The sequence below is a fragment of the Ahaetulla prasina genome, chromosome 3 (assembly GCF_028640845.1).
Source record: "Ahaetulla prasina isolate Xishuangbanna chromosome 3, ASM2864084v1, whole genome shotgun sequence".
Taxonomy (NCBI): domain Eukaryota; kingdom Metazoa; phylum Chordata; class Lepidosauria; order Squamata; family Colubridae; genus Ahaetulla; species Ahaetulla prasina.
The window spans coordinates 190,005,283-190,019,419 of record NC_080541.1 but is presented as its reverse complement, the minus strand read 5'-3'; the positions used below and the strand labels follow the sequence as shown (position 1 = coordinate 190,019,419).

Genomic DNA, 14,137 nt, shown 5'->3' with positions numbered 1-14,137 from the left:
AACAATGTCTTGAACATGCCTTTAAAGAACAATTGTGGTTAGCTGCCACATTGCTTTTTGTTTAATAAGATGGCTTACTGTCCATACATTGCAAACCTATAGTAAGCTCAGTATCTGTACAAGCATTCTTCTCTTCTATACATCAGAAGTCTTTCATTTTATATAATTTTATGTTCTGTGCTATCTAAAGCAAGCAAGTAGGTAAGAGACTGTAGTCTTCTTGGCTGTTTTTGCCTCTAATACTAGTCCTACTTCTAAGTCAGAGAACACATTGCTTTTATCTTTCAGGTTAATTCTCTTATCCTAAGAAGAAGTCTGAGAACCTTGACAGAAGTTTTCTATGCATCTATTTTTGGATATGATGAGGTAATGGTAACAGTTACATTAAAGTTGAATATGCATAGAACTGAAACAAAATATCTATTTCTATTAACATGAGTTAGCCTTATTGTGGGATCAAATGCCCTGAATATTTGTTAATGTTTCCTAATATTCAATTTCTGCTAATGGTGAAAGGTGAATGACGCTAAGGGAATGTGCTGTGGCCACTGGAAAACCATCATAGATTACAAAATTGAAAAGGTCATAAAACTCAACCCCTTGTATTAGAGAAATCCAAAATAAAATATCCATGATGGATCCCTGTCTAGTCTCTACTTGAACATCCAGTGAAGAGGACCCCACTCTGTCTTCTATCTATAGCCTCTCTTTGGGAAGCTAATATCAAATTGTTCATAAGAGTCTGTATTTTGCTTGAGATTTAACTTTTTTGCTCTCTGTTGAATTGTATTTGTTTTAATACATGCTCCTGAATAACCCATTATAATGTTGAATCTGCTACCTGGATCCTCTTGTGTCTTACTTTTTTCTAGCCACAGATTGATTACACATTCTGCAGTCCTGTCTATAGCTGTTAGCACACAATATTATTTTACATAAAGTAGTCAAGCTCTAATGTTGTATTTAAAAACTATATTGTTGTCTACAGGTACTACAGGTCCTATTGTCCTTTTTATTTTGTTTTCCTTTTAAATGTTTTTAAAATAATCTTTATTCTGTTTAGTAAAGCAAATAAGGGCTTCTGTTGAAGTGCTTAGAGGTTGTTAGAGGGGTAGACTTGACCATACTAAAACAAATAGTCAAGAATGCCAGTAAGGATTCTGATGTTGATGCTATTATACACCTTGGCACAAATGATCTGTCCCAAAAGGATGTGCTTTCTGTGCAGAATGATTTCCAGAGCTTAGGGTATGAACTTAATAGCATAGGTTGTAGGCTTAACTTTTCAGAGGTTTTACCAGTACATAAGGAACAAAAAGGTAAAGGCCAGCGTGTAGTGGAGTTTAATGTGTGGCTAAAGGAGTGGTGTAAAAGGGAAGGCTTTGGTTTTATTAGTCATGATGTCTGCAACTGGTCCAACGAAAAATTGTACAAAAGAGATGGATTGCATCCATCAAAGAAAGGGACTGAGTTACTTAGCAATACATTCACAGATTTTCTGGATAAACATTTAAACTGAACAGTGGGGACAGAGAATTAACTGATATAGAAAATTTCTGTCCCCAGCAATCGAAAACTAAAAGGGTTATCAGTGCATGTAACATAGATGTCTGTATGGGTAAGACTATCAACCATGCTATCAAGCAAAACCAAGCATTTAACAGTGAGTGCCATACCATGTGCACTAAACCAACAGGTGGCATGAAAGTAGGGGCAGTCAACACAGGTTATGTAGACAGTAAACACAAGATCAATCCAAATGGACTCAAATGTCTATACACCAATGCACAGAGTATGAGGAATAAACAGGGTGAATTAGAAATCCAAGTAAATGAGGGTAGATATGATATTGTTGCCATTACGGAAACTTGGTGGGATGAAACTGACAAATGGAACATACAGCTAGAGGATATAAATTATTTAAAAGAAATAGACCAAATAAAAGAGGAGGTGGAGTTGCACTATATATAAGAAATAACTACATCTCTACAGAAATAGAGCACAACAATGATGAAAATCATCTTGAATGTATTTGGGTCAATATAAAAGGGTGAAAACGATATTGCCATAGGTCTATACTATAGGCCACCCAACCAAACAGAGGAAGTAGATGAACTTTTGCTAGTCAGCTAACTAAGGTATGTAGGAAGCACATCACAGTAGTAATGGGGATTTTAACTACCCTGACATCAACTGGGAAACAAACTCTGCACCAAGTGGAAGATCCAACAGGTTCCTAACAAACCTAGCAGACAACTTTGTTTCCCAAAAATAGAGAAGGCGACAAGGGATCAGCCATATTGGACTTAATTCTCACTAACAGAGATGAAATGATAGAAGGTGTTGAAGCTACAGGAACCTTGGGGCAAGTGACCACGCAATATTGGAATTCAACATTAAGCAAATACAAGTAGTAGAACAAAGTCAAACTAGAGTCTTGGACTTTAAGAGCTAATTTCAATAAACTTAGAGAGATCTTGAGAAGGATTCAATGGATGAGAATCCTCAGGGGAAAACAACTCAAGAAGCTTGGGAAATTTTGAAAAGTGAGATTATAAAAGCACAGTCTAACACAATACCAATGAAGAAGAAAATAGTAGATCACAAAAGAAACCAGCATGGATGCATAAAGAACTATCTGACAAATTGAAAGACAAAAGGACAAATATAAAAAGTGGAAAGAGGGCAAATAACTAAGGCAGAATATCAGCAAATAGCCGAGCCTGTAAAGATGAAGTGAGGAAAGCTAAGGCTCACAATGAACAAAGGCTAGCGACAAAAGTAAAAATAATAAAAAGCTTCTTCCAACATGTTAAAAACAAGAAAAAGTCAAGGAAACAATTGGCCCATTGCTGGGAGAAAGTGGCAAGAAGATGACAAGCAACAGGAGAAAGCAGATCTACTTAACTCATATTTTGCATCTGTCTTTACACAAAAGGAAAAACAATCCAACCTATCAAAAACAGCACTACAAAAACAGATTAGAAACACAAGTTAAAATAGGGAAGAAAATGGTAAGTGAACACCTGTCTACCTAGACGTGTTCAAATCACCAGGACCGGATGGATTACACCCCAAGGTTCTGAAGGAACTGGCAGGCGTGATCTCAGAACCACTGAACTATATCTTTCAAAGATCCTGGAGCACAGGAGCTGCCAGAGGACTGGAAAAGAGCTGATGTAGTTCCCATCTTCAAAAAGGAAAAAAACAGATCCAGGAAACTACAGACCTATCAGTCTGACCTCAATACCGGGAAGATTCTGGAAAAGATAATCAAACGAATCACGAACACCTAGAAGCAAACAAAGTAATAACCAAAAGCCAACATGGGTTTGTCAAAACAGATCATGCCAGACTAATCTTATCGCATTCTTTGACAAAATGACAAAATTAGTAGACCAGAGGAATGCTGTTGATATAATTTACTTGGACTTCAGTAAAGCATTTGATAAAGTAGACCATAACCTACTACTAGATAAAGTAGAAAAATGTGGGTTAGACAGCACCACCACCAGATGGATTCGTAACTGGCTGACCAACCGCACTCAACGTGTAGTCCTCAACGGAACTACATCCACATGGAGGAAGTATGCAGTGGAGTACCCCAAGGCTCTGTTTTAGGCCCAGTACTCTTCAACATCTTCATCAATGACTTGGACGAGGGATAGATGGGGAACTCATCAAATTTGCAGATGACACCAAGCTGGCAGGAATAGCCAACACTCCAGAAGATAGGCTCAAGTTACAGAAAGATCTTGACAGACTTGAACATTGGGCGCTATCTAACAAAATGAAATTCAACAGTGAAAAAGTAAGGTTCTACATTTAGGCCAAAAACAAAATGCACCAGTACCGTATATGTGGTACCTTGCTCAATAGTAGTACCTGTGAGAGGGATCTTGGAGTCCTAGTGGATAACCATCTAGATATGAGCCAGCAGTGTGCAGCAGCTGTTAAAAAGCCAACACAGTTCTGGGCTGCATAAACAGAGGATAGAATCAAGATCACGTGAAGTGCTAGTACCACTTTATAATGCCTTGGTAAGGCCACACTTGGAATATTGCATCCAGTTTTGGTCGCCACGATGTAAAAAGATGTTGAGACTCTAGAAAGAGTGCAGAGAAGAGCAACAAAGATGATTAGGGACTGGAGGATAAAACATATGAAGAACGGTTGCAGGAACTGGGTATGTCTAGTTTAACAAAAAGAAGGACCAGGGGAGACATGATAGCAGTGTTCCAATATCTCAGGGGCTGCCACAGAGAAGTGGGAGTCGGGCTGTTCTCCAGAGCACCTGAGGGTAGAACAAGAAGCAATGGGTGGAAACTGATCAAGGAAAGAAGCAACTTAGAACTAAGGAGAAATTTCCTGACAGTTAGAACAATTAATAAGTGGAACAACTTGCCTTCAGAAGTTGTGAATGCTCCAACACTGGAAATTTTTAAGAAAATGTTGGATAACCATCTGACTGAGATGGTGTAGGGTTTCCTGCCTGGGCAGGGGGTTGGACTAGAAGGCCTCCAAGGTCCCTTCCAACTCTGATGTTATGTTATGTTAAATTAGCTATGGGTTCAGGGATCCACTCTTGAGGATTGTCTAGCTTTACCAAATAGGTTTTAAGAACATTACTATGGTTATCCATATTTTAGTCTCCTCTTCTTTGGACTATTGCAATGCATTTTATATGGGGCTACCCTTGAATACTGTTCAAAAGCTTCAAGTAGTCCTGAATCTGCAAATAATTAAGTGATTGTGGTACATTATTGTCATATTTCTACTGGGCAAGCTGCAGCAGCTGCTGTTTGGCTTCCCAGTGAATTTTAAGATGTTGATAGTCATTCATAAGGCCCCTCTTGGACATGGTCAACCTGCTCCAGGTCCCCTTATCGAAGACCTGCAATTTTGTGAGTACCTGGTGTGTTATCTGGTTATGTAATTCTAGTATACTGCTTTGAGTCATCTTACATGTGTCTTAGTAATCTAATAAATAAAAATGTAAAGAACAATATTTTTCACTAGGATTTATCCTTTTCAAAAAGGCTGATTTGGCAATTTCTTCTGGGAAGTAGTGCACACTGTGACAGAAGAAGACCCATTGCTGGTCTTCCTTACAAAGGTGAAAATGAACAGGGTAGTAATAACCTTTCTATTTAGCAGTCATGTATAAAAAAATAGCTAGGAGAAGGTAAGAAGTGAAGCATGATCAGATAGCTCAAGCATGGCAAGTCTACAACAGGTTTATTATAAATCCTTCATCCTCTATAACGTTGAGATGGACTGTTGGTTAAGGCAGCAGACTAAAAACCAGGAAACCGGGAGATCTAGTCCTGCCTTAGGCATGCAAACAAGGTGGGTGACTTTGGGCCAGTCTCCCTTTGTCAGCCCAATCCATCTCACAGGGTTGCTGGGGCAAAAATAGAAGAAAGGAATGTTAGGTCTGTTCACTGCCTTGAGTTATTTGTTTAAAAAGTAATAAAAATAGGATTTAAAAAATCTAAAACAAAAAAGCAAGGGGAAAGTAATCTCAGTGACTCAGTTTGCAAGATGTTTACTTTCTGCTGTAAGAGGCCCACAATTTTTAATAGAGTTGTTGAAGGCTTTTATGAAAGTCTTGTCCAATTTCCCCCTAGCCAATCTGTTTGAGACAGCATATTTCCCACTGTCACTAGCATGCCAACCATCCATTTCATGAGTTGGCTACAAAAAAAGATTGGCATGGCCTGAACCTTGCTATGTTGCTGTTTTGCTTGTTTGTTCTTTCTGTCTGTCATTTCTTCTTTACAACAATCCTCTGGTAAATCATAAGTTACCCCTTTGCTGTAAAGTCCTAACAGCTTTTTAAAGAAAATCTGAGCAGCTTCTTTAAAAATGTATTTTAGGGTATACTCTCAGATGATCATGTACTTGCAGCAGCTATCTGGAGAAATCTGTTCGAAACACATTGCAGCGATCCTAGGCAGCTGGCAATGATGGTAGAATATGTGCGCAAGCAGGTAAGCAGCATAGAATAAGGGTTCCTTTAGTATTTTGTGGCAAAAAAAAAACCATGTTAGGTGAGAAGCTAAGTTCTCTAGATTTTCCTTTTGGTAACTAAACTTCAGGGTTTTCCATAATATTGTGTCTCTAAAATGCGCGCTTTGATTCCGGTCATTCTGCTTCTTACAGCAATTTTCAGAAATTAGTTTTTTTCCTCTATCTGTAAAGTTCTTGACATCTCACACCCAAGGGAAATCATGTTAGCTGCCTTTCTGCTATATTCTGGCAGGCAGAAAAGTTTTTATTCAAACACACATTTAATGCGTAAATTAATGGAATTCTATTAATTGGGAATTGTTACTGGGAAGAGCTATTTAGGAGCTTGGTGTTTCTCAGCAATCCACATCTGCAGCTTATCAAGATATTTACATCTGTTTCCAGTATTGCACAGCTGCTTTGAGGAGCTTTCTTCTACTGCAATGTAGTCTTTGAAAGAGATGCAGCTGCTTTAATGAAACTTAGGTGTTCATATTCCCATATGTTGTGAAGCACCTCTGAAGCTAAATGGGTGTTATTTTAACAATACATTTCCAATTGTGTTTTAATGATGGTTAATGTACATAGTTGGTTATTTTAATATATTATTAGCTATTTTGTATTTATTTAGTATCAGCAAGCCATTTGTATGCTATTTGTTGATAGAAAGGCTGGCTGTACATTAAACTAGTAAATAAATAAATAAATAAATAAATAACTGGAGATTGAAATCCCTGTATGCTGGGAAATGGCTCAAAAAATATAAAGAAAAGCACTTTTACAGGGGAGGTTTCAGACTCTACCCCTAAGAGCTTCTACTGATAATCAAGAGACCTTCTGGAATTGTACTATGATAACAAAACTAGGGTATTTCAGTAGAGCAACCAGTCAAAACCACATTGACCACATTAACATAAATTGCATTTGAATATTCTTAATAACAAAGAGACCCTATTCTTTCTTTTTAGAGCACTCATTAAACAAATAATGGCCCCATCTTCCTTCCATCAGTATCCTGAAGGAAGAAATCCCCCGTCTCACAAATCTGTAAATAACTTGCACTATTTTGCTGTGATTATCAGGTGCAGCATCTGGATGCTATGTCAGGAGAAGACCTGCTGCTGTCTGGGGAAGTGACTTGGCGCCCCCTAATGGAACCTAATCCACAAAGTATTGTAAAGCCTGTTTCTCCAGTATATAATGATGAAGGACTTTGAATCCTTGCCAACCAACTTGAAAATGTTTACTGTTGTGTATATTATCTTTATACTTGGAACAATTTCTGGAAGCAGAAACCTGGAATTGTTAGGAAAAAGCATAATAAATGCTGTATTGCTATGTTAAAAAGTGATTAAGAGTTTGTTCTTTTGTAATTATACATTCTAATCTGAATACCATGGTATTTTTTAGTAGTATATACATAAATAGTTGCTACTATTTATTTGTGGAGACTTTTACAATTATATTATCCCCAGATCCTGGCAACTCAGAAATTTAACTTTTTGTGGGGAAAATAGCCTATCTACATGAGGAGCAAAATGTTTTCATCAGGAAAGACAAGGATCAGTTGCCCAAATACTATGATTCTCTTTTTGCAAAGCATGAAAAAGATGCAAAATTTGTACTTTATTTTTGTATAAATATTATCTGTCTGTAGGCAAATGTTATCTTGGAAATTGCAAGGATTGAAATAAAATTTCAATCAAGGATTGCTTGCAATTTCCCATCTCAGATCATATTCAAGGTAATATATAGAATGGGGAACACTTTCTTACTTTACAATTCAAGAATAGAACATTTTAATGACTTTGTAGAAGTCATAACTTTCACAACCAGTCTGGAGGTAATTATTAAAAGAGCATTTATAAATGACTTGAATGTTTTTTAGAAATGCAAATAAAATCAGCTTGGCTTGATCTGATGTCTGGGAAGTGGAATCTATATCTTTCCTCCCCCTTCTGATTTTGGAGAAAGCTGATTTGTTGAAGCTAATATTTCCTTTGAAAGAGTTATCCCTATTGAAATTTCACCTACTGATACCTTCAAAGGATGATTGTTCTAGGGCAGGGGTCCCCAACCTTGGTCCCTTTAAGACTTGTGGACTTCCTCAGCAAAGCTGGCTGAGGAACTCTTGGAGTTGAAGTCCACAACTCTTAAAGAGACCAAGATTGGAGACCCCTGTTCTAGGGCTTGTAGGAGGAGAAGAAAAGGCCAAATTAATTTAGCCCCATATAATGATCAGATTTTTCTTCTAGCGGATGTAATTTGCAATTTTAAAATACCTGTATGTTCAATGCAACTCTTAATTTTATCATCTACTTATCAAGGTCCATTGTTTGGTATTATTAAGACAACTCAAAGGCTTTTTTTCTCTGCTGCTTATCAAATGGTATCTTCATTTAGAAATTATCCTGAATTGTTCATATAAAGCAAGTTGACACATTATTCCTTTTTAGAAGAGAAATTTGTTTTTTGTTTTTGTTCTTGTCATGGGCAGCACTAAATATCCTCCTGTTTCACCTTTTGCGTTTTGTTTTACTTTACTTGAAAAGTTGGGAGATATATTCTCTACAAATTTAGAGTCTGACTCAACTAAATGTACTAAAATATAGTTGTCTGTTTTACATTTAGCAGTGCTTCATTCCAGACGTTTTATAGCGTGATGTATATACGCATTATGATTGTGTAATATGTGATCAAGGTTCTGCCAATGCCCTTCTGCTCTTATATATTCCCCAAAAGCTCTTGAGCTGCTATTGTACTTTTCTACATGAACTGTGGGGCAAGACTTTTGAAAATGACCAATTCTTTCCAGAAGTTTAAGGAGTTCAAAGTACAATTTTCCAGCATGCAATGCTGTTACTGGGTTATTGCATATATTTTGCTCTGGATGATCATGTAAAAAGCCAATACAGAAGAAGCTTTATTTGAGAAAAGAAAATTAATGGAAATTCTACTAAAGAGCCAATATCTGTAACTCAATTCAAATGCATAATCTGCTCCTATAACACGTATTATTGGAACGTCTTTGGAAAAGGTTGAGTTTTCACTAATGTATCTGTTAATGAAGGTAAACAATTATATTAACCATTTGAATGGAAAGGAAGATAAATCCATTTGCAAAACTGTCTACACTGAATGGGCAAATATGCCGTTCTAGTTGCTCTATTGTTGTATTGGTCAATTTCCTTTCTGTCCAAAAACTAAATCTGTTAAATGCAACCCCAAGCATTTAAATTATTTTTTTCTAAATAAAGCTTACTCAGCTAAATCTATAATAAAATGATGTGTTACCTTCTAAAAACATTACAAATCAAGCACTTTTTCCTCAGTTTATTTAAGATGCCTTTGTTGCAAGCTGTGCTATACAGCTTAGATATGAAATACTATGCAAAGTATTTGTGAGAGTAATACCTTGCAATTTATTATGGCTGTATTATATTTATAAAACAAGGCTTAGCTATGTAAGAATCAGCTGATTATTACTTTTAATATAAATGAAGAACCAAAATAAATTTACTGTGTCTCTTGTTGCTCTGTGAATTCACAGAAAAAATGAACAAATTGAATGCATTAATTCTTAATGTGGATATTAATTAAAATATTTCCCTTTCTGTGTATAGAGTTGACTACTTTAGCTGGTGCCAGTCAACATTGAAGTGGCTTGAGAGGCACTAGCGTTGGAACAATTTATTATTGGAACAGTTAAGTGTAGTAATTTAAAATGTTGCACTAGGACATAGAAAATTCAAATTCAAGTCCACCATCATGGAAACTCAGTGGGTGACTTTGGGCCAGGAACTCTCTCTTATCTTAGTCTATTACACAGAATTGAAGTGGGAAAAATTTGGAAAAGGAATCTATACAGCCTTGAACTCTTGGACAAAAGGTGTGATAGAAGTTCAACAAAAAATAGGTATGTAGAATCTGTAACCAAAAATCTTGAAGTTTCTTTCCTATTCCTGGGACCACACAGAGCCCAAGATTTCCTGAACTTTGAATGCTTGGCTTTATATTGTATATAAATGGTAGATTGGCTTTATATTGAATATACATGGTATCTCTCTTATTATATGGATTGGGATAGTCTGATTACAAGTGCTTTAGCTCCAAAACAATTTTAGAATTTTCCTGCTCAACCAAAAAAAAAAAAAAAAGGATATAGGTAGTTATATTGCCATCTGGTGGCACTTAGGAGCCAAAGTTCTTTAGGGTTTAGGGATAAATAGGCTCACATAAGTGCCAAAAAGGATTTTATTGTGAATAAATATTTGAGTGTTACAGAAAGAAGAGTAGAGCAATCCATGTTTCTTCAGCTTGCTAGATGTCCCAAAAATGACCAAAGATCATGGGAACCAGGAATTATACAGCACCTTCCTGGTATTAAAGATAGACACAGAGGTTTAAAATGTTGGAGGCTTTTGCCACCTTTCTATATTTTTCTTAAGGGGAAATTTTAAAAACCAGAACTGGAGAGGGCTTGGTCACAATTTCAGAAAGTTATCCCACTATTGTGGGTGTTTTTAGGTATAGTAGGATTCCTGGAAGACAATGCCAGGACTGGGGAGGGGAGGGAGATAAGCCAATGACATATGATATCAGTAACTTAGAAAAATGTCACTTTGGTAATATTTTTATGGAAATTTTTACTGTGCAACGTCTATTCCACCCCTCTTACCAGCAGATTTAGATTGGGAACAGAGAGCACACTACAGTATTCTTTTTAGCTTAATTGTTATAAGAGGGAATGTAAATAAAAGGAAAGAGTGATTTGCAAAACAACATTGCAGTGTGCAAAGTTTGCTATGCAATGTTTTCTACATTGGTGTGTCGAGGAATTTACAATACTGGTAGTTCTCAACTTACAACCACAATGGAGCCCAAAATTTCTGCAGCTGAGCATGAGAGTTGTTAAGTGAGTTTTGCCCCATTTTATGATCTTTCTTGCAACAATTGTTAAGTTAATCATTGCAGTTGTGTTAGTAACAGAGTTGTTGAATGAATCTGAGTACTTCATTTTTTTTTTTTGCTTGTCAGTTGCAAAAAATGATCACATGACAATGGAACACTGCAACTGTCATAAATATGAGTCAATTGCCAAGCATCTGAATTTTGATCATGTGACCATGGAGATGCTGCAATGGTCATAAATGGGAAAAATAATCAAGTTATTTTTTCAGTGCCATTGTACTTTCGAGCAGTCACTAAACAAAATCTTTTAAGTTGAGGACTATCTGTATAAAGCTCACAAAGTTGCACATAAATATCTTGGCTGAATTAATAGGTACAGAAGGAAAAATGGGTCATATTTCAGTTTCCTTGCCTATTAGTATTACCCATGAACACAGGCTATCTGAATCACAAGACCCTCAGTAAACTGGAAAGCAGAACTACACTAAGCATTTTGATAATATGATAAAACCATTTCCCCTTCTATTCAATTGTGTCCAATTCTCACAGACACCCTGAAAGAGTCCTTGCAGTTTTCTTGGCAAGGTTTTTCAGAAGTGGTTTGCCATTGCCTCTTTCCTAGAGAAAGTAACTGGCCCAAGACCACCCAGCTATCTTTGTCCTTAAGGCAGGACTAGAATTCCCATTCTCCCTGTTTCTAGCCTGATGCCTTAACCATTTTACCAATCTGACTCTGATAAATTACAACTAATTAGATTTATGATATTAGTCAATATTCTCCAAGAGTTCAAGGGAACATTATCTCCAAGTTTTCTGTACAACTATATGAGGTAGGCTGGGCTGAGAAGATCCCAAGAAGGTTTTATAACAGGGTGGACTTGAACTTTGATCCTCCAGGTCCATAACTAATATTTGGCCCATTTGTTTCCAGGTATCTTTGATTTCCTTAAGCAGGCAATGTATATTGCCTGCAGCTAATCAAAACTAGTGCACTTCACTAGATATGTGCAGTATTAGCTTATATACCTATTTCTAAGAAACTAAGAAAATTTAGCATACATGTAAGATTCTTGTAAACACAAAAAAAGCTAAACAAGCACATTTCATAGGTAACATTGAAAGATAGTGTAGATAAATATTAGAATGGAGCAACATGTTTATTTTACACATAACAAAGTACTGGGAAGTAACTAGCTAACTCTTAATTTAGTCAACTATGGTTAAATAATCATAGCTTTGAGTGATATGTGAGCCTAACCAAATACTAATGCTGAGTTGAGGGGAGGAATGGAATGGAATGGAACTAGCCTTGAATTATTGACGGGAGGAAGTAGCTGAAATGTGATCTGCCCTAAAGCTTTTCAGTGTTTATTTAGTAATTTCTGTACTGAGTGCATTTGTCTGGTGAGATTCCTGTCAGAGGGCGAGTAGCAATCAATATATTATTCTGATTAACTCCTTGTGTTGTTTCTGGTTCCTTGTGCCTGACGCATCCTAAACTAAGCTGTTTAGATGGCAGAGTTATGGAATACATTGAACAAAATAAACCCTAGAAAGTATTTCATGATCAGTTCTGAACCCGGTATCATTAAAAACTGGATTCTTCTTTTGGCCAGAGTTCTAGATTGCTAGTTAAATGTTTCACATATGTACCAGTAAAGTAGTAATTTTAATTAGACCCAAATCACAGTTCTACTCTTACTCAGAAAAATCCTCCAAATTTTAATAAATGGAAGTAGGTTACCATCCCAACGGCTCAGTTCTTCATGTGACTGCACAAAACAATTGCCTTAAGTTGGTTCTTGTTTGTTACGGTTCTCCAGGACAAAAATGTAATGTATAAGGAAAACCTCAAACGTAATCTGATTATTGTCAACTAAAGTGACCAACATCAAAAACACTGTTAAAAAATTCCAGTGTGATATGGTCATCATTTGTTCTCAGTGAATGGTAGTGGATTGCCAGGTTAGAAAAAAATGAGAGTGGCAGTCTTTTTCTTAGGTTAAACAGATGACATTTAGAAAACAGAATAAAATGACAAAATACAGACCTTGGAAATAGCCTAGGTCTAGGAAATGGGTTGCTGTTATGTGGTAATTTTTTGGGTGGGAATGCTCGATATTGTTTGAATTAAAGCCACGTTTTCTACATCTCTGTTCCAGCTGTGTAACTATTATCTATCTATTCATTTATTTATCTATCTATCTTGGTCAGGTTGCCTTAAGTGTAAATTCTGGATCTGAGGTTACTTGCTTTTAACTGGGAATCAAGATTAGAATCCAAAAACCTTCCTTCTAAAAAGTTGCCCTTAACAATGAATTTCGGGAACTGAAGTAATAAGTATTCCACACACACACACACACACACACACACACACCATTTTCCACTGTGCATATCTGAAATTCTAGATCTGGTCCAATCTTCAAAACAACATTAAACAATAAATATTATTAGGATGCCCTGCCCAGAGTATGTCTTAGTTTTAGAATGTCTTTGCTGAGCATAACTGGCAACATATGTCAAAATAATGGCATACTTGGCTCATTAAAATGCTAAATATAATACACACAAAACACTAACCTATGACTAAAAGATATATGTTGACACAAACACACAGCCTTTATTGTAGCATCAAAGAAGTGGAGTCAGTAATATCACCCTCTTTGTTTATGCAGACAGGTGCTCATGTTTAAAAGTTTGGTTTCCTATACTTAGGTAATTAACCATTTTTATTTATATTTTTATCCCATTATCTGGTTTTGAAAGTACATCCTCTTCCAGTTAAATAGTCATTAAGCTTCCTAAAAGAGTCCTTAATGCAATTGGGGAAAACCCAGATGACACAATTGATGCTGAGATATTTCTTACATTTTAAAACAAAGCAAATATGACATACGGATACTACTTTCAGTTAGCAATACTTTTTCATGATGAATCAGAGGCTGAGTTTTGTTCCAAAAACTCTGCTACAGTGCAAATTTTGACTCTTTTAATGAGAAACAGAAAGTAATTTCTGTTATTCAGTTAAGAAGAAATAATTAATTATTAAAATACCATCCACCTTAGAGAATTCAGTCCTTTGCTAGTATATGGTACGTATTAACTTGCCGGGTATTTTTCAATCTTTGGGCACACTTCTCACAAACTGATGAAATAGATCATTCTATGGACTGAAAGTTGAGATGTTACTCATTGAATCACCTCAGTAGAGTGA

At 36.3% G+C, this 14,137-nt stretch overlaps 1 protein-coding gene across 2 annotated transcripts in view; it reads left to right on the top strand.

The window, feature by feature from the left end:
• LOC131193984 (ubiquinol-cytochrome-c reductase complex assembly factor 1) overlaps window positions 1–9,255 on the top strand; it is a 40,733-nt gene extending 31,478 nt beyond the window's left edge. For both annotated transcript variants that reach the window (XM_058174490.1, XM_058174489.1), the window contains exons 8-10: window positions 289–366; window positions 5,880–5,993; window positions 7,095–9,255. In XM_058174490.1, the coding sequence (XP_058030473.1) occupies window positions 289–366; window positions 5,880–5,993; window positions 7,095–7,229 (327 nt within the window). In that variant the 3' untranslated portion in view covers window positions 7,230–9,255. The remainder of the gene's footprint in view (window positions 1–288; window positions 367–5,879; window positions 5,994–7,094) is intronic.
• Window positions 9,256–14,137: the final 4,882 nt, after the last annotated feature.